General features: G+C 41.3%; 1 protein-coding gene across 5 annotated transcripts in view; it reads left to right on the forward strand.

Annotated features, from left to right (window-relative positions):
* UBAC1 (UBA domain containing 1) overlaps window positions 1-26259 on the forward strand; it is a 35593-nt gene extending 9334 nt beyond the window's left edge. Inside the window, exons 2-11 of one of the 5 annotated variants that reach the window (XM_024106288.3) lie at window positions 269-389; window positions 4834-4907; window positions 7625-7732; window positions 9143-9250; window positions 9540-9642; window positions 11128-11236; window positions 12785-13016; window positions 16368-16454; window positions 17540-17678; window positions 20163-26259. In XM_024106288.3, the coding sequence (XP_023962056.2) occupies window positions 269-389; window positions 4834-4907; window positions 7625-7732; window positions 9143-9250; window positions 9540-9642; window positions 11128-11236; window positions 12785-13016; window positions 16368-16454; window positions 17540-17678; window positions 20163-20278 (1197 nt within the window). In that variant the 3' untranslated portion in view covers window positions 20279-26259. Of the gene's footprint in view, window positions 1-268; window positions 390-494; window positions 1954-4833; window positions 4908-7624; window positions 7733-9142; window positions 9251-9524; window positions 9643-11127; window positions 11237-12784; window positions 13017-16367; window positions 16455-17539; window positions 17679-20162 lie in introns of those variants that run through there. The other 4 variants (XM_065572505.1, XM_042854377.2, XM_042854376.2 and 1 more) reach the window with 4 other exon arrangements.
* Window positions 26260-27382: the final 1123 nt, after the last annotated feature.

The raw sequence follows: 27382 nt of genomic DNA on the forward strand, positions 1-27382 counted from the left end.
GCTGCCAGCATTTATAATGGTGTTAAATATATAATAATATGTTTTTAATTTATAAGTGGGGGGGGTCGCACTCAGAGGCTTGCTATGTGAAAGGGGTCACCAGGACACAAGTTTGAGATCCACTGTCCTATTACTTAAGCTATGAAGAGACTGGTAAATGCTGGCACAGTTCAAATGTGGAAACTCCCCTCAATACGAGGTACAGTGATTCATGCAGTAGGCTTATTATTCCTGTTCTCTGATGCTTAGTATTTATCATTTTCTCTAGTGTGTACCTGGGAGCTTAGAGGATCCAAAAAGCATAACGCATCATAAATTGATCCATGCTACTTCAGAGAAGGTGCTGACAGATACAAAAACAGTCTTGGAGGAAAATATTCAAGATAAAGGTAGGAGAGCTCTATGACTGAACCTCATTCATGCAATCCTAGCCTGTAAGCCTAGTAACATGAGACTGTATTTAATTGTGAGGTGCATGCCAAGTTCTGACCTTAATGCCTATTCTGGGTTCTGAGACAAGGGCGCTGATAAAATGGCTAAAAGGTACAGGAAATAGAATGTGTTTAGACTATCATATGTTTTTGTTGCTTGCTGCAACATTGTTTTTTTTAAGAAATAAAAACATGAATTATATACAGTAGTTGAGCCAGTAGATTAAATGATTTTTTTATTTTGTAAATTTGTTTTAAGACAGACAAAAAAAGGAACTAGAGTTGTAATCAGATAAGTCTAATAGATTCAAACAATGCACAACATTTACCCTTTGCAATTGTGTTTGAGGATGGTAAACACAAATTAGACCATTATGAATACCACCCCATTCATACTTTTATTTTGAATTGGCTTTTGGATATTTGGTAGGGCTGTAAAGCGATTAAAAAAATTAATTTTGTTTGATCGCGCTGTTAAACAATAATAGAATACCAATTTTAAAAATATTTTTGGATGTTTTCTACATTTTCAAATATATTGATTTCAATTACAACACAGAATACAAGGTGTACAGTGCTTGCTTTATATTTATTTTGATTACAAGTATTTGCACTGTAAAAAAACAAAAGAAATAGTATTTTTCAGTTCACCTAATACAAGTACTGTAGTGCAATTGCTTTATCACGAAAGTTGAACTTACAAATGTAGAATTATGTACAAAAGAACCTGCACTCAAAAATAAAACAATCTAAAATTTTAGAGCCTGCGAGTCCACTCAGTCCTACTTCAGCCAATCACTCAGACAAACAAGTTTGTTTACATTTGCAAGAGATAATGCTTCCCACTTCTTGTTTACAATGTCACCTGAAAGTGAGAACAGGCGTTCACATGGCACTGTTGTAGCTGGTATCGCAAGATATTTACGTGCCAGATGAGTCATGTGTCCCTTCATGCTTCAACCGCCACTCCAGGAGACATACGTCCATGGTGATGATGGGTTCTGCTTGATAACAATCCCAAGCAGTGCGGACCGATGCACATTCATTTTCATTATCTGAGTCAGATGCCCCCAGCAGAAGGTTGATTTTCTTTTTGGTGGTTTAGGTTCTGTAGTTTCCGCATGAGAGTGTTGCTCTTTTAAAACTTCTGAAAACATGCTTCACACCTCATCCCTCTCAGATTTTAGAAGGCACTTCAGATTCTTAAACCTTGGGTTGAGTGCTGTTGCTATGTTTAGAAATCTCACATTGGTACCTTCTTTGCGTTTTGTCAAATCTGCAGTGAAAGTGTTCTTAAAACGAACAACATGTGCTGGGTCGTCATCTTAGACTGCTATAACATGAAATATATGGCAGAATGCGGGTAAAACACAGAGCAGGGGACATACTGAACACCTTGGGGGAAAATTGTATCAAATTTAATTAACGCATTATTCTTTTATCGAGCATCGTCGGCATGGAAGCATGTCCTGTGGAATGGTGGCTGAAGCATGAAGGGGCATACGAATGTTTAGCATATCTGGTACGCAAATATCTTGAAATGCCGGCTACAAAAGTGCCATGCAAATGCTTGTTCTCACTTTCTGGTGACATTGTAAATCAGAAGAGGGCAGTATTATATCCTGTAAATGTAAACAAACTTGTTTGTCTGAGCGATTGGTTGAACAAGAAATAGGACTGAGTGGACTTGTAAGCGCTGAAGTTTTACATTGTTTTGCTTTTGAATGTAGTTATGTAACAAAAAAACCTACATTTGTAAGTTGCCCTTCCACAACAGAGATTGCACTACATCATTTGTATGAGTTGAACTGAAAAATACTATTTCTTTTGTTTATCATTTTTACAGTGCAAATATTTGTAATAAAAAATAATATACACTTTGATTTCAGTTACAACCCAGAATACAATATATATGAAAATGTAGAAAAACATTCAAAATATTTAATAAATTTCAATTGGTATTCTATCATTTAACAGTGCGATTAAAACTGCGATTAACTCCAAAAAATTAATCACGATTAAAAAAATTAATTGCGTGAGTTAACTGCGATTAATCGACAACCCTAATATTTGGCTATAAGTAAATAAAAGTAATAGATTTAAAAAAAAAAGAAAGAAACCACCTTTATCGGATCACTCCAAGTCAAATAGTGGGGTTATGTTGCTTTCTGAAGTTTTTATTTCAGCGTCTCAGTTTTATAGCGCTGTAGGCTTACGGTGTGCTTTGCTGGTGTAAATCAGAATGGATACCTAGTATAACTCCGCTGGTTATAGTGGAATTGCTCCAGGTGTGTGTTTAGCCTGTAGAATTAAAATGCAAAAAGGCTTAATGTGAGACAAAGGCAGGTCTAAAGGTTAGAGTAGTCAGGTAACTGGGTTCTTTTCATATTGGGCACATACATTTTCAGAAACTCCCATTAATTTAGGCCTCAACATGCCTGTCTCCTCAGCTCCCCTTCCTGTAAATTGATATATTAATGACCTACATCACAGGGGTACTGGAGACTTAATTAAGCCAATGGATTTAAAGAAGAAGATTTGGAAGAGAGGTTCTTTTTGTAAGTGCAAAATATTCGTATGAAAAGCCTAAAGGGAAAGCATGCGATGTGACCTGAGATCTTTCAGACTTACCTTTATCTGTCCAGTAGATTTGCTCCAGTTATAGCCATTGGTGGGCAGTCACCTAGTCTAAGCAGAGCGAGCTGCTCTAAGCTGCCATTTGCACCTCAAGTAGGGGTAAACTTCACAGCTGCAGGTAGTGGCTTTACATGCATAGACTAGGGATTTGCACTGGTGCAGCTGTACAGGTGGCTGGCTACTCATAGCTATAATTAGGGCAAATCCCCAGGGTAGAGAACACCATAGGTGGTTTGGCTCTAGGTTTTCTTTCCAGCCTCTGGTTTGGCAGGGAACTCATTGCTACTGGATTCTTGTGGTGGAGCAGTTGTTGTCACTTTTGCAAACAGCACAATCCATTTTAGGGGAGTTGGGGCCACAAGGAGCTCCTTTCCTGGGGGAGGCGGGGAGCAAAACTAGGGATAAGCGGGTTTAACATGTAGATGAAATGTAACTAATGATGAACCATGTTCTGAATTCTATTAGAACTGTAAATCCAGGATAAAACTGTTGTTTAACTGATGTCAGAATTTGGCTGCAAAGGTCTGACTTTTTAACTGCACATATTAAAATAAGCCATTTCCCAGCGATATCTCAGATGATTACAACTGAAAGGATTGTTCAAATCTAACTTTTCAGCATTTTATTTACTCTTTGTACGTCACTCCACCTGACCCATAGACCAGTCAGCTTAACTTTGTCCAGTGATTTAATTGTCAGTTTAATTTTTTGACTTTTATGCCCTAATATAGAGATGCAGCAGTTGGATTGCTTGCACTAGCATAATGCTGGAGTGCATGAGTTGCAAACAGAAGGGGAATGTTTCTATCTAAAAACGGTTAAATCTGGAAAATCCCTGAAACTGTGCAAAGAATGCAAACAAAACCCCATTTCTATTAAAACCTTCATTTTACAATTTCTAATGTGACCGATGTTGCAACCACATGCAATCTCTCTGGGGACTGTATTGTATTTATCACTGTGGGACAGGGATTGTATGCAACTCCAGTGGGGAGGGTTGTCACAGCTCCTCCAGGAACCAAACACAGTAAGGGGTGACTTAGGTGAAACCCCTTTGGAGAGGTGCCACCCTCTGGGACGGCTGGTACATACTGGTGCAAAGTGGATTTTCCAGAGACCCCCAAAGAAAGGGTTTGGGGCATAAAAAAGCTGTGTTTAAACTGACTCGGGCCTTCTTTCTGATCCAGCAAATGGACAGGACCTTCTGTCCAAGGGCCCCAACCCTCGTGGAAGGGTTGGGAAGATTTTGGCCCCATAAGACTGATGGGTGACCTCTGGTAAGCTTTTTGCATGCATATAGGAAATTTCATTGGTGGTTTTTTGTTTTATTTTGTTTTTCTCTGTAATGCTTTTACCTCAAGAATAAAAGTGCTAGCTCAGAAAGAGCTGAGCAGTACCTTGTAACTGCTGGCATTATGCTGTTCATGGCCCTTGGGGGGAGAGAGCAACGCACAGGGGCTGCTGGCAAAGTCTGTCAGGCAAACTGGCTTGCAGGGTCATCACAGTGGATGGTGGGGGCGGCTATGCAGCCTTAAAACCTCAGTCGGCAGGGAGAGAAATACAGGTCTCCGCTTAAGAGAGGTGCATCTGGGAGCTGGAAGCTCTCAGTGGGTGTCCTCGAGGGACCATGCAGGGGGAATACAGGAGCAATTAGCCCCAAACTGACATCCTTCATTTTACAGTTCGTAAATTTTTCGTTCTAAATTGCATGACCATGGCCCATTGCATGTTACTTCTAACATATTCCAGTATCTTCTCTTTCTAGATGTCTTGTTGTTGGTAAAGAAGCGAGCTCCCCCTCCGCCTCCCAAAATGGCAGAAGTCTCAGCAGAGGAAAAAGTAAGTTCAGAAGAGTTGTAGGTTTTTCTAGTCTGCATTTCCCCCCTTTTTATTAACAACTTGGAAAAGTGTAGCTGTGGGTGTTCACTATGTATTTATGGAGGCAAATGCATCCATTTAATTAAAGATTAAATAAATTAATTTCAGGAGGATTCATGTTCCTTTGAAACTTCCCAGAGAACACCATAAGCATTAGAACTGTAAATTAACAGTAATGTTTGCCTCAAACAGGATAGATACGCTCTGTGGAAATGCTGTAAGGTTGATCTTTGAATGTCTAATAACAGAATAAATCTATTATTTTAGGTTGTACCCTCAGATAGATCTGCCCTTTAGAAAGTTGTGTCTAGCTGCTCTAATTTGTCTTTAGCGACACTTGGTCTCTGGCCCTGTAACCAGGTCTCTAGGAGTTTGTCTACACTGGAGCTGGGAGCGAGCCAAAATAGCTGTGGGGATGTTGCAGCACCAGCAGGGAGCTCAGATCCAGGGGGTAGAATCCACACAGCTATTTTTAGCGCATTAGAGCAAGCACCACTAGCACAAGTCTGTTGGCTGGAGCTGGAGGGCTGGCTCCCAGCTCCAGTGTAGACATACTCTGGGGCACAAGCATTGGCCCTGCTAGAACTTCAACTTTATCTCCAACTGGGATAACAGTGGGTTGCTTTTTTTCCCCCTCGGGGTGTAATTGTTATTACAGTGGGTCCACGTTCTCCAAAAGGACATTTCTGCCCAGGTGGTGCTGTAGCTGCCATCATCTGCAGATGTACTGAGCTGTGCCTTTGCTTGTCCTTGTGAATTGCTGGAGGTCTGCTTGTATGTGCAAACCTGTTTTTCTCTTCTGCCATTTGCTTCCTGTAGGTAGCTCTATTTCCCTGTGCACTGCCCCTCTGGGGTCTTGCTGTGCTGCGTGTCACACCCCCTTCCTCACACTGTCCTCTGTGCATCTGTCTTTGGACTTCAAGCCTTCCATTTTTGGACTGTATGTTGAAAATTTGGAGCTAGTCTAGGGCACTGTATTTACAAACAATGCAGCGCTTTCAGTATTAAATGGCACATAAGGTGTTCACACAACTCACATCTCCCTACTAATTTTGAACAGAGGACAGATATGTTTGAAGAGAGTGCCCTACATGGAAGGAACATTGTGACGGGTTTGGGCCCTTTGGGGTGTCACCTGAGGTGCTGGGATGCCACTGAGTTAGCCTATTCTGCCAACTACGCCACTGTAACTGTGGCTCACTGGGCCACAGCTGAGGATGCCAAATTCAGAACAAAGTGCTGAGAAATAGGGCAAATATAACCCAAATCTGGTGGTGATTCTTTCATAAACTATACCAAACCAGCCACAAAAGTAAACTCCTGTTTCACCACACTGATTAACAAGAAGTCCTAAAAGCAGTTTCCTTGGGCATTCCAATTCTTGTATCACCACCAAAAATATTGGATTCAGAGTGGTTCTTTACAACCAGTCTCATCAAATGAAAGGTTCTTCTGATCCCAGATGACCAGACACACACCCAGGTCAATGTATAGCTTAGATCTTGCCCAAAAATTATGCTGATGCCAATCCCTTAGAATTAAAAATCTAAAGGTTTATTTATAAATAGAAAGAAAGGTGAGAGTTAAAATTGGTTAAAATAATCAAATACATACAGTAATTGCAAAGTTCTTGGTTCAGGCTTGTAGCAGTGATGGAATAAACGGCTGGCTTAAGTCAAGTCTCTGGAATATATCTACAGCTTGGATGGGTCACTCAGTCCTTTGTTCAGAGCTTCAGTTTATAGCAAAGTTGCTCCAGAGGTAAGAAGCAGGATTGAAGACCAAATGGAGGTGTTTCCAGGGCCTTTTATAGCTTTTGCCATGTGAAGGGCATCCCATTGTTCTTACTGTGGAAAATTACAGCAACAAGATGGAGTTTGGAGTCACATGGGCAAGTTCCATGTCCGTGCATTTCGCCTAGTCACAGCAGGAAATTGCATTAAATGTAGATGGTCGTCTCCCATGGTCCATTGTCAATTAAATATTCTTTTGATGGGCCACTCAATTTGAATAGTCCCTCCAATATGTGCTGGCTAGCTACCTTGTGGGCGTTCCCCAGGAGCAAACACTTGAAATCCAAGTATAGAGACAATACTTATAACTTCAAATACAAAAATGCAGACAGATAGCGTAACCATAACCAGCAAATCATAAACTTTTCATAGACACCTCACTTGATAACCTTTGTACAAGATTTTCTGCAAATATATAACAGTGGTTGCAACAATGATCTATAGGGTCATGTTTTAATCCGATAATGTCACAAACGTATCATAGTGGTTAGAGCATGGGACTGGGAATGGAGACTCCTGGATTCTATTTCCTTCCACTGTGTGACCTTTGAGTCAGTTCCTGCCTCTCTGTGCCTCAGTTTCCCCGTCTGCAAAATGGGGATAGTTAAGTGAAAAGCATTATGTGGCCCTGTGGAGAATGTGGGAAAATTGATTTATTTTTATGAAAAATGTGACACAGCAAGTCTGATTTGGCCCTGTGATTACGAAGTATTAGTGCTATTAACCAATTGCACTTCTAGTCAATTCCCTTAGTCACAAGTTACTTTACATCACTTGCTTGCCTACAAGAGAATATGAAATCAGTCGGCTATAGCATAATTTTTATTACTGTATTCAGTGGATAACAAATTACAAAATCTGACCATGCTTCCTTTTCTTGGTTAGAGGAAGCAGGAACAGAAAGCTCCCGATAAGGATGCTATTCTCAAAGCAACAGCAAATCTGCCCTCTCGCAATGTAGATCGCACTGTGGCCCACCACAACATGAGGGATGTAAGTATAGTGCTTTTTATCTCATTTAATTTACATGCTAAATCTAGATTTCCTCCCTGATTTAACCCTTCTCTGCCACATCCATAGGTTAGTTCATCTTGTCTTGAAGACTTCACTGAAACTTGGGCCTATTGCTTATTTCTTTTGAAATAAGTGAAAATGTATGGTCCATGTCTCAGGTTAAAAATAATACATTGGGCAGGGGGAAACGTGCTTAATATACCAGTAGCATAGGTAATTTAACACTGAACTTTAAGAATCAAATTAAGGTTTTCCCTGTTTATGCTGTGTTTTACTTCTTGCATTTCTCACTGAATGATAAAGCCTAGGCACTTTCAGATTCTAATGCACTAGCACAGCAGTGCAAAGTTTGGTTGGAAATACTGCCGAGGAATGTGGTGTTTGTTGTTTTTAAAGAGAAGTATGATCTTCATTCCCTGGTTTTTGGGCATTCTCTCATACATGGTCATAATAGTGAAACTGCCCTATACCTGTACAAAATATTTACCCATTTTGTTCCATGTTTTTCACCAAAGGAATTTAAAAAAAAAAAAAAATGTACCTGATCTTTTGTCTTAGTGGCTACCTACATGGTTCTAATAAAGATCTTAATTAAAAGACCAGTGTGATTATAAACTGTTCCCCGCAGAAAATAAACTTTAATTCCAAGTTTCTACTGCATTCTGGGTTACATTAAGGTTCCATTTGTAAAGGATTAATGAATACTTAATAGAAGTCTTAATAAATGGGTTAATCAAATGTTAGTCTAAAAGGTCAGTAGGTTGCTTATAACCATCTATAATACCTCATGCTGATATGCTTATAACACCTCATATACTTAAAGGGTTAATAACATAATACATCTATTGATCATTTAAGGTTCCATTTATAAATAGCTTATTAAATGTGACTGCATTTTGTTTGCATAAAAATGTTGATTATATGTGGAGTTTGAGGCAGCTAGTTTTCCTCTTGTCTCTATTTTCAAAGTTTAAAAATGCCCCAGCACTGTGAAGCTTTCAAAATGCTGAAGGATCTTATGAGTATGTGTTCAATGTGTGTTCAACAGAGAGTGTGACTTGCTTCTTCAGGTTTGATACTGCCATGTGCATGAAGTAGCAAAGCCCTATGTGCAGAGTACATACTGTTAAATAGTCAATAAATAAAATATTGAAAAATTTTCTTAAAAAAAAAAAAAGTTAAATGTCCCTAGCACTTACTATTAATTAAAATGAAGCCTGGAAAACTTAACATGTTTAGTGAGCAACTTGCCCTGTTGTATATGGGATACACTAAAAATATTTCCAGATGAAGGAAGGGAAGCCGTGACACATCGGTATGACAAGTCGCAGAAGAAGCTGGTTGTAGGAAGAAAATGACACTAGCCAAGTGTCTTTCATCCCTTTATAGAAACCGGAGTCCCCAGGCCTCAAAGGAACTCCACAGCATCTGACCAGAGGCCCACTGACTTCTGTCTGCCCACACAAAGCTCCTTACAGGGCTGGGACCCTGTTTCCAGTAAGAAATAAGCTTTCTGAGCTAGTGTCATTTTCTTGTGGGACTAAAAGCAATGGAAGAAATAAATAACCCTTCCTGCATGGCAATTCTTGCTCTATATAGCACTCCACGGGAAACATGCCAACAGTTTTTTGATAGGCTAAACACAGTGAAAGCAAAGCCATAATAAAGCAACTTTCTCTACAGGGGGCAAGGGCATAGCGTACAGACTCTAACAATAGATGTATTAAGTGAAGATGGCTATTGGTAGCTTCCTATCTAAATGTTTTGACAGTTTCCTTTCTTGCAGTTCCAGACAGAGCTCCGGAAGATCTTAGTTTCACTTATAGAAGTTGCACAGAAATTGCTAGCACTGAACCCAGATGCAGTTGAACTATTTAAGAAGGCAAATGGTAAGAACGTGTCCCCAATGTGTTTTATGGAGCCATGTTTTTACTAGTCTTGTCAAGAAGTACCCAAAATGTTTATTCATCCTATTACAAAATGCCTGTAGCCATACCCACCTTGTACTGTGATTCCTTCTTATCTCCCAAGCTAAGCAGAGGTGGGATGGGTCAATACATCAGTGGGACTCTTCTGAGGAATACTCAGGTGCAGAGGAAGGAAGTGCTGTTGGATATTCAGTAGGTAACACTCTTCCCTCTTACTAATCAGTCTCAATTTGATGGCTTATTTTTAAAAAGATGCCTGTCCTATACTTAGGGCCCTACCAAATTCATGGCTGTGAAAAACGTGTCATGGACTGTGAAATCTGGTCTCGCCCATGAAATCTGGCTAGTGTAGGGGAGGGACAGGCCTGGAGCCTCTTACCATACGCTGGTCTCCAGATGCTGGGGCGGGATGGGATTTCCTCTTCCCCTGCAGGGACCGCTCCTGGGACCGGGTCAGACCCATCTCTGGGAACCTCCCCCTGCTGCAAGTAGCTCAGCAGAATTCTCATTGAATTGAATTGGGGAGGATTTCATCCCTTGTGTATTGGTTTTTGTTTGAAAAGCACTTTGGGATGAGAGGTACCATGTAAATGTAAAGTTATTCCTAGTACAGTATAACTACTGGAAAACTTCACTCAAACTGCAGTTCTAGGGATGGTGAGGAATGGTTTAGGGTGTAGGGCACTAAAAGGGTATGTCTACACTGCAAAAAAACAAAACAAAAGTATGTTCTTAACTCCGGTTGGCTAACCTGTGTTAGCTTACGGGAGTTAAATAGCAGTGAAGACTTGGTAATTTGTTTTTTAACTTGGGTTAGCAGCTAGAGGTAAAGGCTATAGAGGACCATAGGGTTGAACTCAAATTGCTAACCTAAATTGCCATGTCTTCAGGGCTATTTTCACCCAGATTAACCTTTTTTTTTAGTGTAGACCTACCCTAAGAGTTAGGATTAAATGGAGAAAAGGGAAAATGTAGGGTGAATATAATGGAAAACTTCCTGACTCCGGGATTTATTAGGGCCTGATCCCACCACATTCTCTCTCTCTCTCTCTCTCTCTCTCTCTCTCTCTCTCTCTCTCTCTCATATAATTCTTCACCGTGTCTCATAGAAGTCAGCAGCACTGTTTGTTTGCATAAGGACTGCTCATGTCTAAATGCTTGAAAGCTCAGTCCCAAGTGGAATAGAACGTTAAGGGTAGTGAGGAAACCCACTCCCCATCATTTGAGACGTTGAACACTGTTCTTGACAAAGCCCTGGGAACAATCCAGCGTTAGCTGAGCTGACGGGGTTAAACTAGAAGACTTAATAGGTTTTTCTCTCACTTTCTGATTTGCTAGGGTGGGAATGGGAAGACTAAGGATTCAAATTTAGCAGATATCTTTCCAGATGGAGCAGGGACTTATTTTGGCTTGAAATCCTAACCTGAATCTGTGTTTTGTCTGTAGCCATGTTGGATGAGGATGAGGAAGACAGAGTGGATGAAATAGCCCTGCGCCAGCTTACAGAAATGGGGTTTCCAGAGAGCCGAGCTGTCAAAGCCCTTCGGTTAAACCAGTGAGTATACGCAGCACTCAGCGTACAGGATTGCTAATTACTGAGATAACTGGTGCATATTATTATTTGGATAATAATGCATTTGCTGTAAACCCCCTCTTGGGACACCTAATCCAAGACGGGGCAAAGCACTAGCACAGGGAACAACCCTGCTCAGGGTAGAAGTCCATATGGGTGGGGAGTGGGTGTCAAGTGAGAGAACCTTACTCTGCTGCTGACTGTGCTGGACTTGTTCTGAGAATAAATGGGGGTCTCTGTATTTGGCATCATTCATGAGTATTAAATTCACACTCTCAATTTAAAAAAAGAAAGAAAAAACCAGTCCCAATCCTTAAACTGCAGAAGAAACATTTCACGCTGACTTCTAAAGCCATTTTAAATTATTCATTTCTATACCCACATCCAAACAGTGATATCCAGGGCTGTTCCTTTCTTCTTAGGTTATAAAATTACTTGTGTGACTGTGCCCATCCCATCTCTGGATTTTTCCTTTCTCTGCTTTCCCCAGGGCACAAATGGGGGAGTGATATGCTGGTACTATCCCAAGCTTCCCCTACTTCAGATACCAAAATGATATAAGACACAGCAGATTATGCAGAGGTTCAAACTATGATCACAGTGATCTCCTTGGGCTTGGCTCCTTTTCAATGGAGTTCAAATGCTCATAGGCTCTGCTTGGTAGGGCTCAGATGCTGTTTTGGGCTCCAGGGATAAGTGTGGGGGAAAGAAGGGGAGATGCTCACCCAAGCACCATCCACTCCCAGTACCAAAATGAGCTGTCCCTCACGGTAAACTGTGTGTGATGTGCTTGCTCTTCTCCTTATTTGCATGCTTTGATTGACAGTGAAACAGTTCCCAGTGTTGACATTTTAAATGATAGTCACTGGGTATTGGACTTAATACTCCATAGAAATGAACGGGGCAGTTCACCTCTCTGGGCTATGGTTTCAGGTTCTGTGGAGACTTGGGCAGACATCACATTGTTAATTGCAAAGTGAGAGTTTCTTCTGACCTGTAAGGGGAAGAGTGACTTTCTGTGTTTGAAATGGAAGCAAAAGCATGTTTAAAAATGCTAGATTGCGGCTTCAGCTCATCTTGAACCCTGGCTTTCCTCTATCTCCATCTCACCTCACCTCTCCTTTCACTATTAGCTCAGGAGAAATCAGTTTTGTGGTGTCCGTGGTATTTCAGGAACATCCTGATACAAACTAGCTAGTGATTCTGAAAGTCCTAGGAACAAAAGCCAGATCTGTGTGGGATGATGATTTACTCACTGAGTCTGTCTCCCCTGCAGCTTGGGAGTAAGCCTCCCAGACTCCATTGGCTTGAGTGTAGACGTTGCTGCTCGGGCTCTCAAGCCCAACTGATCCCCTGGTCTGAGCTCAGGTGGCTAGCCAGTGTCTCTGCTGGAGCCACAGTGTCCACACTGTGAAGCTAGTTGGAGTCTATCTAGCTGGGCTCGGAGGCTCGCTCTGACCTGCAGAGTAGAACATACCCGTTGAGCTTTGCTGACTCCCCATAATGGTTTCCGTTAACTTTGTGTCTCAGTATGTCAGTGACGCAGGCCATGGAGTGGTTGATAGAACACGCAGATGACCCCACGGTTGATGCACCGCTTCCAGGTCAGACCTCATTAGAAGCTGCCTCTGAAGTGGGTGCTTCCTCTGCTGGAGCAATTGCTGGTCCTAGTTTGGAAGCTGATGGGGAAGAGCCCAAGGATGAGCTGACGGAAATATTCAAGAAGATCCGCAGGAAAAGAGAATTTCGTCCTGACCCACGAGTATGTCTTGTCTGTCTTTTACTCTTTACCCAACAAATGTAATATGAAGGAAACCACGGGGACACAGTGGACTCCAAATAACCACGTTTATTAACTATATGCAACATGTCAGGTCTGGATACCTATATACACTGCTGCTCTGGGAGGGTTCTGGAGGCTTTTAAACACAGAAGATATTGAGGACCATTAGAGGACTCTTAAAATATTTAAAAGGATACCGCCCAGTACCTATATGCTACAGTCTCTAACACAGGTGCATCTAAATTACCAGTGTTGTTAGGTCTGCCCCAGTGTTGGGGCTAATCTCTTGACGTAGCTGTTTGTAATCATGATTTGCTCCCACTACTAAAGCCAAGGAAATAATGTAGTTGTGTGTATTGGTGAAGAAGCACCATAGGATATTAATTATGGTGCCCTGAGGACTCTTACCGTAGAAGGGAACAAAAGAGCATTTAAGCTGAATCTTGAAGAGTTTGCAGAAGTGACTGTGAAACATCTCCAAGTTGTTTATCTGAACTATTATAAATATCATGCATAGAAAATTTATCCCTGTTCAGAACAACTTGTGTGATTATTTCCCCTTAAACTCACCAGGAGGTGCTGTTTAGAATTCAAGATAGATCTGCTTTTACCACTAAAGGTTTCCTGAGACTTTGACAAGATCCATCAACAACTTAATAGCTAATGTTAAGACATGAGTAAAATTACTTACGTCTGAAAAAGACCTTTTAAAATATTCAGATACACAGTTCTAAATATTTAATGCACACCAGAACTAAATCTAATTACTAGAACTTGCAAATGCACGTGACAGCATGTGTTTTATTGCCAGAAAACCACAAGCCTTGGATATGGAGCATGAAGTACAAGTTTTAAAATCCTGTCTCCCATCCCCAGCATCCCAGTTATCTGGCTCCATACCACATCCTGGCTGTGTTCTCATGACTTGCATGGCTGCATTTCTGTTGCACCAGTGGAAATTCAGATCTACTTCAGTGAACTCTAGATTTTCACCAGTGTAGTTAAGAACAGAATTTGGCTTACAAACTCTCCTTTCTGCTTCCCTTTAAATCTGCAGTTGTTCCCTTGGGGCTTGCCTCCTCTCTCATATTTCACGACACATTTCAGATTCTGCCTGCTCATTTCTTACCTTTTTCATTCTGCCGTTTAGTAGTCTAATCTAAATCATGACTATTACAGGCAATTAACCTTCTTAAAAAGACCAAGCTAAATACACTTGTCTTGCCAGCCTATATTTCAACTGTGCCCACCATTTAATGTCCCAGTCACTAAATAACCTGGCTCCAATTTGTCTGTTTGTAAATTTTCTTTCTGTGCATGAGGAAGGTCACCTGTATATGAAATCTCAATTTGCCTACATTGCAATGAAATAATGTAGTGATGGAAAGTGGACTAGTTCCAGATCAGTGTTTAGGAATCATTATTTGTGTAGCACCATAACATCTGGAGTATTTGGCTTTGTAAGAACAGTTAGTAAAGGAAGCCTTTAACCACAGGAGTGAAATCCTGGCCTCACTGAAGTTAATGGGAGTTTTTTCCCTGGGTGGATCCAGGTTTTTATCCTTAGGATAGAATCCTGGGTTCCTTTTGCCTAGGGCAGACTAGATGGTGGCTGGGTTTCCTAAGATAACTGTTGCCAATAGATATACATACCTTTCTACTTTTCTGAGTTGCATACATATAGGAAACAGGAATAAAACTATCCCATCTCTAGATACAGAAATGAAAACCAAAATATCTGAAGAGGAGTACGATGGGATATTAGAAATGACTGATGCAGACAGCAGCCTTTCTTGTCCTTATTCCAAGGCTTGTGTTGAACCTGAAGGAAACCGTGGGCTACAACCAAATGCTGCTTAGTTACATAGCTGGAACTCACTGAAGTCAACCTGATTTGACCCTGTGTAACTGAGAGCAAAATCTAACCCTGCAAATGCATAGTGGTAAAGGGAAAATGGAAGTAAGTTGATTCAAAGCAAGTAACTTCTGTCCTTCAGTACAAAACAAGTTACTTTCAAAACTGGATGTGAGAGTTAAAGCAAACTCTTCCATTTGACATGTGGTTTAGACTTTAACCTACTTCTTAAGAGACTCTCTAGCCTGGCTTCTGACCCATCACAACCCTCCCCTAAATGTCACATTGCCCAATCTAAAATTAGTGCCACAGCCTGCAAATGGCACATGTACTATAACTGAACTCCTAACGCTGTGAAAACCTCATTTAAAAAGAGGGAATTCTGATATTAACACGTCCTGATACAAGCAACTAAGGTGTGTGACCAGAGAAGAGCAAGAAAGGGAAAATAACTAGTTCTTCCAGTGCTTGTTTGATTTGTAGGAGCTAGGTATGGGGAAGTTCACCTCTTACATGCTGGGGGCTGCATTTCCTTATATATAATTTTACGTTGGTGCTGCTGTGTTTGTCCAGAAGTTCCGTGTAAGTAGTAGGTGCAAGGGTGGAGACTGCTGCCAGATTACCAGCAAAGAGAGAGGCTTCTAGTGAGAGGAATCTGTTCCCCCTCTGAGTCCCAAGGATATTGGCGTGGAACAATATTATAACGAGGGATCACTCAATCATTTCTCTTTCACCTGAGCATTGGAACAGTGCAGTAATACTTAGTACTCTTAATCTTCAAACAGCTCTGCAAACATTTTTCCTCACAATGCGCTAGTGAGATAGGTAGGTCTGAGTGCTCTTACTGATGGGGGGAGGGGAAACAGGCAATGGAGATGAGTGAATTGCTCATGGTCACAGAAGGAATGTGTGTTAGACATGGGAGTTCCTGCTTCCCATCCCATCCTGCCTTTTTAGAGCCAAATCCTGCTCCTGGTGACATAAGCGGGATTTTTGACCTTTATTTCAATAGAAGCAGGATTTGGCTGCTGCTATTTTATTATTATTCACTTTTATTACAGTAGTGTCTAAGGACTCCAGTCATGGATCAGGGCCTGGTTGTGCCATTGGATTGGAAACAGGCCACTTGTAGCCAGATGGTAGACCTTTAAAATCTCTTGAATCTTTGCTTGCCAACAGTTTGCACTCAATAAAAGCTTTTTAGGAAATAAAATAGTCAAAAGGGAATATATTCTGCTATATTGTCCTCTGTCACACAGAAAATCCCATTGGCTCCTCTGGTGAGGAGAATCTGACTTAATAAAGCCAGTTGGGATGCTTAAAACCGGGACCATCGCCTTCTGCTCTTTTGCTGTATGTGGAGAAGGAAGAGCTTTTCTACAGGAGAAGGGATACGATTCATTCCTTGTGTGTGTTGTAGCTACCATGGGCCAAGCTAAATGCTGCGTGTAATAAGCTGTGTGTTTCTGATTTAGGCTGTCATTGCCTTGATGGAGATGGGCTTTGATGAAAAAGAAGTGATAGATGCACTCAGAGTAAACAACAACCAGCAAAACGGAGCTGTGAGTATCCTGTTATTTTCATTCCTAATTGCTAGGATGATCATTTGCTCAGTTGAGAATTCTTGATCGCTGAACCGCATGGTGCTTGGTCATATTTTTAATTCAAACTAGCCCCATTTTACACGGCCTTGCTCTTCATATTCCAGTCCTAGCAGTTATTGGAGTTGAAGCAAACATGATTAAATATTGTGCATCTTTGAAACTAACTACCTACACCACTGGAAAGCAGTCACTTCTGGGCTGGAGAGTGGCAGTCAGCCAGCATCCCGCACAGTGTTGAGAGAACTGCTTGCGGAGTGGAAATGTTGAGATGGAGAACTTTGGCCAGGGACATGGGAATTGGTGTTTGAGGTTCTCATCTGAAGGAACATTTCTCCCTCCCCCCCCCCCCCCCCCCCCCGGACACACACATGTGCGCGCACATAGAGGAATACTGAAGGAAAAAGGGCTGAGATGACCACGCTGGGATTTTGAGATGTGCTCCTGACAGTTAGCTCAGTGAGCCTGCCCTCCAGCTTTGGATTTGAGAATCCTGGAGGGTTCTGGTGTAGGAGGATGACGTCCTGGAACAAGCTGTAGATTTCCAATGTGATCTACAGAATGTCACCTCATGTGGGTTTGAAAGCCAGAAATCACTTTTACTGCTGTATCAGGCTCTAGTCCAGCTCCTGCTGGAGTAATGGGAGCCTTGCAGTTGACTTGGAGCAGGACCTAAGTGAATAGGACCTTAGGGGGGAGGGATAGCTCAGTGGTTTGAGCATTGGCCTGCTAAACCCAGGGTTGTGAGTTCAATCCTTGAGGGGGCCACTTAGGGATCTGGGGCAAAATTAGTACTTGGTCCAGCTAGTGAAGGCAGGGGGCTGGACTCGATGACCTTTCAAGGTCCCTTCCAGTTCTAGGAGATTGGAATAGCAGTTAATGTGTTAATAGATACATGGTTTACTCTTTCAAATTGCATGCAGGGATGATAAACTTTGTCTAGGATGTTCTATCTTGTGCCTTATTTACATGCGGGATTGAAGTCTCCCGAGCTTGCGTTTTAATGGAACTAATTATAAACTTGTCATGCCTGCTGACTTTTACAGTGTGAATGGCTGCTGGGAGACAGAAAGCCATCTCCAGAGGATTTAGATAAGGGAATTGACACCACTAGCCCTCTCTTTCAAGCCATCCTAGAAAACCCAGTGGTACAGTTAGGGCTAACGAACCCTAAAACGCTGTTAGGTAAGTACTGTCCTGGCTTCTGACAAAGAAGCATTGCTTCCACAGTTGCTGACAATCAGAAAATACTCTATTTAAATAAAGCTAAGTGAATAGATGGGGGAGGGTGCAGCCTGACAGCTTGCTTTGTAGTGCTGATGCCATGTGGGCAACAGGGGCTTGGGAACAATCCTGGGGCTGTCAGATATGACACTGAATCTCTGATTTCAACCTGCCACCATCTAGAATGTCATGGCTGCTGGCTAGAGTAATCATGTGGATCTAGGAGACTCGGCGCACCCAACGTGGCCAGAGTTTGGCAGGGAAAATGTAGATCTCTGCTTGGTATCCTGGGGTCCTTAGCTGCAAAAAGTGTGGAAGAGAATGCATGCTGTAGTACAGCTCACTGTAGATTGAAGTCTGCTCATTACTCAGAGGGCAGTGGTTGGCTGAGTTTAACTGAACTGAAAGCTGCCAGCTAAGGACTTGTGTGTGTGTCCTGCCAAGGCTGAAATAACAGCTATGGACACATGCTTCACCCTTTTTGGAGGTTTGCGCTGTAGAGCATCTGTGTTAGCTCGGTCAAAAGGCATCTGTGGCTGGGAAAGCCACATCACTAATGAACCCAAAAGAGACTGAAATGTAAATCTGTGGTTGATGGGTTGCTCTGAGGAAACTCCGCGCAGGGAGATATTTAGTAGGGAGATATTTGGCCTTTCTGCAATATATGAACATGCTTAATCTTTGGCCTCAGTTTTACCTAGACTTATTTAAAGGCATGTTTTAAAACATAGATTGCATATGAATACCTTTGCAGTGGATCTTTTGAACACTTACGTTTACTGTGAAGTTTCATGGCTTTTAAATAATGCAGGAGCAGAACCTGCCCACCCTGATTTCTAAACAAGTGGCATCTTCGTTTCAGAGGGAGGGTTCCATGCTGCACCGCAGGATATAAAAATAGAAAATGAAATGTCATTGTACACATGTATAAAGCTTGGATGAGCATCGAGCACGTACTGTAGCTAATGATACCTCGGCTTATTGCCAGTGTCATGCATTTTAACATGAATATTTGCATTGAATTAGAAAATACCTAGTTATGAAAAAAGATCAAAAGTCCTTCTTTAGTTCAATATATTTTTAATCTCTTGCTTCTCCCCAAAAGAGGAGGAAGCATGGTCTAGTGGTCGAAGCATGAGAGCTATATTTTATTCTCAGTTCTGCCAGAGACCTGCTTTGTGACCTTAGCAAAGTATTTATAGTCTGGCATTCAGAGGTGTTGAGTACCTACAGCTCTTGTTGACTTTATTGGGAGCTGTGGGTGCTTATCACCTTTGGAAAATTGGACCATTAACTTCTATGCCAGAGTTTGCCAGACTGTTATGTAAATTGTTACACTGACCTTTAGGTGACTTCTGAAAAGGTCAGACGTGTGTGTGTGGCCCATGAGTGAGTTCCAAATTTCAGCATTCTAACTCAGTGGGAAGCTAGATGTCTGTCGGACCCATGTCCCAAGCATCTGTAAACTATTGGATCGAATGTTCTTGTTTCTTGCCGTTTTTGCAACCCAAATCTTGCAGCAATGTGTTAGTGCATGAGAACTACAAAGTGGCACTGACTTGTCTGTGCATCATCCAAGCTAAGTGAAATGGAAAATAAGTTAAAATAAACAGTCAAAAGTAATAAGTGGCATAATCTTGGGATAGAGGGGTTGTTTGACACAGGTAAAGAGAACTATTTTTAGTCATTTGGGCCTAGGTCATCCTTCCAAAATCTACAAATGGAGGGGACCCTTCCCCCAGCACACACCATGGAAGTTGGGGTCTACTGTTTCCATGGCAGCATGCATGCCCTTGACTCCAGTCCAAGGTGAGAGGGCAGCGATTAGGCTGGTGGAGGAAGGAGCTTGCTGGCTGGTGGGATAACACATTATTCCCCCTTTAGCCCTAGAGAACTTTTCCAGGAAAGAAGGATCGTCTTGTGGCCAAGGCGCTTGACTGGGACTCAAGAGATTATAGTTCACTTCCTGGCTCTGCCATGGGCTCCCTGTGCGACCTAGGGGCACACCTCTGTGCCTTAGTTTCCCCACCTGTAAAATGGGGATAATGCTTTACCTCACAGGGGCGTTGGGAGAGTAAACTCATTGCTGGAGGCATTGAGGTACTGTGGTGATGGGCACCATAGGAGTACCTAGGTAGAACATAGTACAAAAGCCAGCTGTGTTATCTCCTTCTCGTCCCCCCAATAGCCACAGCCAGGAGGAGTCGCTGGCAGTGCTGCTCCAGTGCAGTTGTGTGGCCAGGGAAGTTGGGGTGGGGAGAAGGCCTCTGTGTGGGTGGCTCTGGCGTCCCAAGATCTGTCCTGACCGAGTTGTGGTGATCAAAGCAAGTCGTGATTTCTACTGCAATTTAAACTAACCTTTTATTTTGTAAAACATCCAAAATGCTCAATATTTGCCAAATAAAACATCATGAACTGAGTTTTGCCACCTCCTTTTCTCGGCAGCCTTTGAAGATATGCTTGAAAACCCCTTAAACAGCACTCAGTGGATGAACGATCCAGAGACGGGACCTGTCATGCTACAGATCTCTCGAATCTTCCAGACGCTGAACCGCACGTAGAGGGGAATGCCGATCCACTGTGCCACTTCTTGCTGTCTCTAGCTTCATGTTTCCTGAACAAGAGGGAACATAGATTTTTTTTTGGGGGGGGGGGGGGGAATGAAGGGGGGTCTGAGGGAAGAAGGTAGCGGAGGAAGCAAAATATCTTTTTGTTGTTTGGATAGGCACCTCTCAAATAAGAGTGTGTGTAGTTATGGCCATCCTGAAGTTAATAGCCTTGTGGATTTAGTGTTAGTGGAAGAGGTTTGAAGACTTGTTCTGGGTTGTGTTTTTTTTTTTTTTTTTTTTTTTTTTTGCTTTCAGGTGGTAGGTTGAAATATATATCCAAATACAGGAACAAGCTTTGTGAACACAACTGAGCATCTGATTGGCGGAGAAAGTAATATGATGACATTGCCTCATGTTTCAATCTTCTTGCTCAAAAGGCCTATGACAGCAGTTTTACTAGCCGGTGGTTATAGCATCTGGCTAGTGTTTACAAAAGGTCACTGACCACTATCATAGGATAGTAATCATACTGTTCATCTCTATACAGTGTTAATTTATGTCTATATCAAAATACAAAATACTTTTTAAATTGACACTTAGGAATTTGTTTTTAAAATAAGTCCAAATGTTGAGAGAACATGTTTTTATCCAGACTTGTCTGTCTTGCATTCTAATTTAAACAGAATAATTCATAGATGGAATTTCTTCAATTAATAAATAGCGTTACTCTTTCCTATTTATTTTCTGCGTTAGTGTTGTTCCAGTCCTGCAGGGCTCATACATTTGCAGATCTCACTCAACCAGATTAAAGATGCAGTATCTCCTTTCACAAAAATGTAACTTGCCATTCCAGCACTTTTGGTTCTCACGTGCTACAGTTCAGAGGTTTGTCCTGTTTTAACAGATCTTAGTTTGAAAGGTGACCTGTTTCCATGCAGTTTTCCATTTCTGAATGTATATTTTAGGAAAAGAATTCTGTGTTGCAGGCATCTTTCTTTTCAAACTCTGCTTGCAATGCCAAAAGCCATGAACTTGCTTGGGTTTTAATTGAATGATCACCTGCAAAATGAAACAAGAATCCATACAAAAATATTTAGGTTTGTGTCCTGTTTTTGCTTGCTTGCTTGTCTAAAACACACTTGAAATGATTGCCCTCTTCCAAATAAGGAATTTTCCCCTACTTGTTCTGTACCTTAGAAATATCAGGAATGTCAAGTCATGTCTTCCCTTCTCTTTATTGGAAGACTTGCTGGAGGTCTCAGATGTGTATTGTGAGTTTTGTCAGCCTGCCAACTAAAGGAGTACAAAGGGCTGAATCTCGCACACAGATCTTTTCTTCCAACTGTTTATGCTATAATTGAGTTACACAGGTGATAACAAAATTTTTAAATAGTTGGACTAAAAATCATTTCCCTTTCCAATCAAGTTTCACTTGCTTGGTATCTGCAGTGTAATAAACAAGTCCTCCATTAGTCTATATTTTCTGCCAGGAAAGACAGGGTAAACAAGACCTGGATTTAATGTAAAAAGTATGCTGAGAAAATAAAGCATTTAAGCTTTCATTACACACCATAAAGGTGTGTATGTGTTTTGCGAGAGGATATTCTGCATATCTTTGCAGGTCACCTTTTAAAGTGATCTTACTGAGGGCTTTTAGATTCAGACCTAAACCACACAACAAGTTTTGGCCTGATCTTGGCATCTGAACTGTAATATTATGCAGCTGAGACACAGAAGTTGCCAATTTTGCATAATTAACATGCTGGGTGGGGAATTCAGTCACTCACTCAGATCTGATCTTTACGTACTATCCCAGTTTCATTTTTGGCTTTTGTAATATCCCATTAACAGTCTATTGCACTTAAACAGATTTCTGTAAGGTGCTTAGATTTCCAAATTCAAAAGTAACCATTTTCAGCACCCCCATTTTTCTTTCAACCCATTCTTGGCATCATCTAAACTTAATTGCAATTTTGGTTTTAAAAACGGAGTCAGATCCTTCAACTCAATAATTACTCAAATTAGTCCTATTTGATTTCAGTGCAACTACTCACGTGAGTAAGGGTTATAGATATGATATTAAGAATAATATTTAAACAAGTTTCCTGATGCTAAAGAATTTCAGTTGTTGATTCGATCAGTCTTTCTGTTTTGCAATGGTTTCCTTGAAATACTACCTGAGGATGTTATTACTTGAAGTTCTAAGCATTTGAGGCACTGAAATGTATGGTATTCCCTCTTCCATCCAAGTTCTTGTAAATAATCAGTGCTTGTTTCTACAGGACAATATTAGGTAGAACCACCATCATGTGATTATGCTGATTTCCTTACTAAACAAGAATTGTTCCAGACTGTGGTTCTGAATGTATTGGACACAAGTTGTGACAGCAGCATGTCCTGTAAGAACTTATGGTCTGATCATGTTCCCATTAAGTCGTGTCCAAGCTCCCATTAACTTCCCATGCTGTAAGATCAGACACTTTAAAGTAATTTATAAACCGAGATTCCACAAAGAACTCATGTACTGTTTTTATCTACATATCCTTCACACTTCAGCCTTCTCTTTCAAGGAGCAGAATGGTTCACATTTAGACTGTGAAAGTTCTGCCGCTTGTGTACCTCTGCATTATCCCCATGGCAATGGACTTGAGTTAGATTGTATGGTTTCATCACTGTCTGTTACTGAACAGGGTGTATTTGTTTCTATGTCAGGCTTATCTAGGTGACACAAGTAAATCAAAACTGCACCCCTTGGCATGTCAGAACAGGTTCAATACATCTTTTAAAATAGTTTTCAATAGAATTGCAGTAGAGAAACTGAAATAAATGCAGACAGGAATACCCTGTGTATCTGCTTTCCTAATAAAACGAATATGGCAACTAGAAACCTTATGATTAAAGGAATACTGCATCTTTAAAAAACCTAAAAAGTTTGAGGATATGCATTTTTAGAACCTATTATTTCAGAGCTTTACACCTGTACAGTATAAATGTAGAAGGAGAGAGGCTGGTTATCATTACAAAGTGTCCTCCAGCCTTGTTTTTTTCATATATTTTTTTATTTTTAAATGCTGCTTGTCTTTTGAGAACACAAGTTTCCAGTGGCCAATATCTGGGACTAGTGGAAGGTGTTATGGATTTAATCTTTTTCAGCAAGATTTAGGAGTGAATAAAGATGTACTTAACTATGTCAATTCAAATGTAACGTAGAATGCCACTTACTGAATCAGTTGATTCAGCTCATTAATATGAATGTCTGACACTAATCCATGCTGTGTGCTGCCGGTGACTCTGGAGCTAGAAGTCCAGTGGCACGTCCTGTGAGCTGGATGGGTTGCTACTCCAACCAGGTTACTATTGCTTTTTAAGTCCATTGTGGTTGCAGTTGTGGCAATTCTCCTGTGCTTTCTAGAATTCTGATAGCCTAAAGATCCCTACATTGACTCTTAGGCTGGGATTCAGCATTTGCAGGGGCTGGTCTCCAGGTAGTGTCATGATGAAAGGATTGTGGGTTCAAACCTGAAAAACCACAAGAGTCATGGGAGTAGACACTTTTTTAAAAATCAATGGGATTACTTGTGTGAGTAAGGATTTGCAGGTTTGAGCCGTGTGCTTGCATGTCTAAAGTCCCGATTAAAGCTAGCGAAGAGATTAGCAGTGGTGCTGGCTTCATTGCAAAGTGTCTCATTGCACCATCAGAACTAGGTCAAGGGAAAAAGTGGAAGATAGATAAAACCAAGGAAAAATGAGGAAATGGGCCAGGTAGGTGGATTACCTGCTGCAGTATTGACTGCTTATAATTATTCTTCTGCTAAGTCTATACTTGCCCCATCAGTTGACAGAGACAATCTCTTACCTTTTGTTATGTGTGACTCTTGAAAGCTAGCTAGCTATTTATTTAAATAAATGTATATGTAACTTATAATTTTGTCATCACAAAGCTTTGATATTTTTAATAGAAATGTTCTATATAGAAGTTTGTTCTCAGGGCTTCATATTTATACTATCTTTACAGGGCGATGCATTTAAAGGGATGTATTTGGGATGGGGGGTGGGAAGCCAGTTGCCACTTTGCAACTTAAACGTTGGTTAGTCTTGACCTGTGAGACCGATTAGCATGAGACTCCTCTGAGCCACCATAATGGGCAAGTCCAAAGAATCCACCATTGTTTCTTCTTCAGTCTCTTGAGGGTGGTGGAAATGGTCACACAAGAATGCACAGCCGCTTTGCACATCGTTGCCCTTTATACAGTTCCGAGGACACTTCTGCTTTGTGTGTATCGATGGAAGTGGAAAGCCGATTCACGCAGATGTCAATACACCTGCACTCTGCTAGGAGTGCAGGAACACATGGCTGCAAGAGTTCTGAAGTTTCCAGACAATTGCCCCACATTTGGCCACTTGCAGCCTGTCACAGTTGTTCCCCAGGACCTTTGACCCCATTTTACCTGGAGCCAAACTTGACTTCTCGGGGTGGCTCTTGGTATCTGAGAAATGGTTGTTTATTCAAATGCTTTTTAGTTGGAGCAAGTTGCGGTCTTCTAGCATCATGATCCATGAGGTGAGAATGATGATTGTATTCTATCACTGTGTCAGCAGATCTTGCCTTTTGAGTGGGCACATAAATTGTTCCCAGTAATCTGAGGTTCAGAAGTAGGATGTACAGGATAGTGAGAGTGTTAGCCAAAAATACCTCATTTTTCTGCTAAATAGAGTGGCATTTTTTTATCAGTTAATATTTACTCCTAGGACTTTATAACGAGCTGATGGAATAACTGCATCCACAGCTGGACATTTACATCCACAGGTATGTCGGATAAGATCATTTAAAAGGGATATAAATCCTCATGCTTTGGGGCGTAACCCAACCACTAACTGCATCTTCATTGATGGGCAGATTATTCCTCTGAAGCATTTGGTGCTGGCCATTGTTAGACTAGCTCAGCCACTAGTCTGAGCCAGGATGGCAGATCCTATGGAAGAAAAGCAAGCAGTGCATAAGTTTACATGTACATGGTTTAAAAAGTCATGTTCACTTGTATCCCAACCTTTTGTCCTAACACAAGGCATGTGTTTAACATGTGGTGTACCTTTTGCTCTAGGCTTAAAGAACTTACATGCAGATCCCTGTTTGAAGCATACAAACTTTAATAAATGTAAAAGCATTAAATTCTTATTGAATTTGGTTAGTTTTTTTTATATATATATCATGTTCTGGACAGGGGGAAATTGTGCTAACATTTTAAACTTAAAAACCTACCAAATGAAATGTGTGTTGTCTTGTTGCAGCAGGTAAGAAAGGCGTGTAGACCTTTTTTTTAATTTGCAAGTTTATTTTTATTATAGTTTAATGAACTGTACAAGAATGTGATTTGCCATACAGCACTGACCACAAAGTAGCACTAGTGAAGTTATACTGTAAGGTACTATGACTTAACACTTTTCATTTCATCTGTGTATAGAATGGGTACAGTACATAGTTTTTATATGGAATTGACACTGATGTGTGGCATGCACAGTTGTTTTTAAGATGTAATGTTACTTTTATGAAGTTTAACTTGGGTCAATATCAACAAACCTATAGAATTCAGGGTTCATTCTAAAACTTACTAGCATGGGTCAGTAATCTGCTACACAACTGCAGAAAGATTCAGCAACAACTAGTGCTAATACTAAACATTTGTCACCCATTTTTGCTTTAATACGATCATCTGACCAAAAGAAAATCAATTCTGCATTGTTACTAATCTGATCCCTTTCAAACAATCAGGCTGTTATCTGCGGAAATGTATTTTGAGAGGCTATCACGAGTGTTCGTTTGATGTGGCTTTGCTGGTAACTATTACCCACGTTAGTATGGCTAAGTTGGACCCATGAACGTGATTAGAATGAACGCTGAGTCTTTAAACCTACACACGCGCACTCTTGAGAATGATCTGGTAATGTGTGTTGTACATTTATAACATCTTCAAATAAAGTTTTTTGATTTATTACGAGCTGTTTCTAAACCTTTTGAAAAGTATCATTGGGCTGACAAATCCAGGTTACTGACCAGTCTGTATCGGAAGGATTCTAGAACTGTGTGCCTACTGGTAAGCGGTTCATTAACAGACTATCTTTTACTGACCAGTTCTGCTGGTAAGCAAACCTGGAACAAAGAGTGAGCAGCACTGTCTGATTCCAATAACCATTTCTGCATGTGAGAAATATTCCTCCTCCTCCTTCTCCTTCCTATCAACTTGGCTCCTTCAGGGTAAAATTCACCTAAAGGCTTAAATGGAGCATAGACCTTGTGCTGGCCTTCTGCGTAGTGGTGAATGTTTGCTTACCAGGGATTATCCTGAATCTCAATTCATAGAATCATAGAATATCAGGGTTGGAAGGGACCTCAGGGGGTCATCTAGTCCAACCCCCTGCTCAAAGCAGGACCAATTCCCAACTAAATCATCCCAGCCAGGGCTTTGTCAAGCCTGACCGTAAAAACCTCTAAGGAAGGAGATTCCACCACCTCCCTAGGTAACCCATTCCAGTGCTTCACCACCCTCCTAGTGAAAAAGTTTTTCCTAATATCCAACCTAAACCTCACCCGCTGCAACTTGAGACCATTACTCCTTGTTCTGTCATCAGGTACCACTGAGAACAGTCTAGATCCATCCTCTTTGGAACCCCCTTTCAGATAGTTGAAAGCAGCTATCAAATCCCCCCCCCCATCCTTCTCTTCTGCAGACTAAACAATCGCAGTTCCCTCAGCCTCTCCTCATAACTCATGTGCTCCAGCCCCCTAATCATTTTTGTTGCCCTCCGCTGGACTCTTTCCAATTTTTCCACATCCTTCTTGTAGTGTGGGGCCCAAAACTGGACACAGTACTCCAGATGAGGCCTCACCAATGTCGAATAGAGGGGAATGATCACGTCCCTTGATCTGCTGGCAATGCCCCTACTTATACAGCCCAAAATGCCGTTAGCCTTCTTGGCAACAAGGGCACACTATTGACTCATATCCAGCTTCTTGTCCACTTTGAGCTGAAAAAAGTCTTATCCAACATGCTCTGCACTCGCGCAACAGACTGACTGGAAAATTGTGGGCTAGAAAGAAATGGAGCTAAAGTAAATAGG

The sequence above is a fragment of the Chrysemys picta genome, chromosome 18 (genome assembly GCF_011386835.1).
Source record: "Chrysemys picta bellii isolate R12L10 chromosome 18, ASM1138683v2, whole genome shotgun sequence".
Taxonomy (NCBI): Eukaryota; Metazoa; Chordata; order Testudines; family Emydidae; genus Chrysemys; species Chrysemys picta.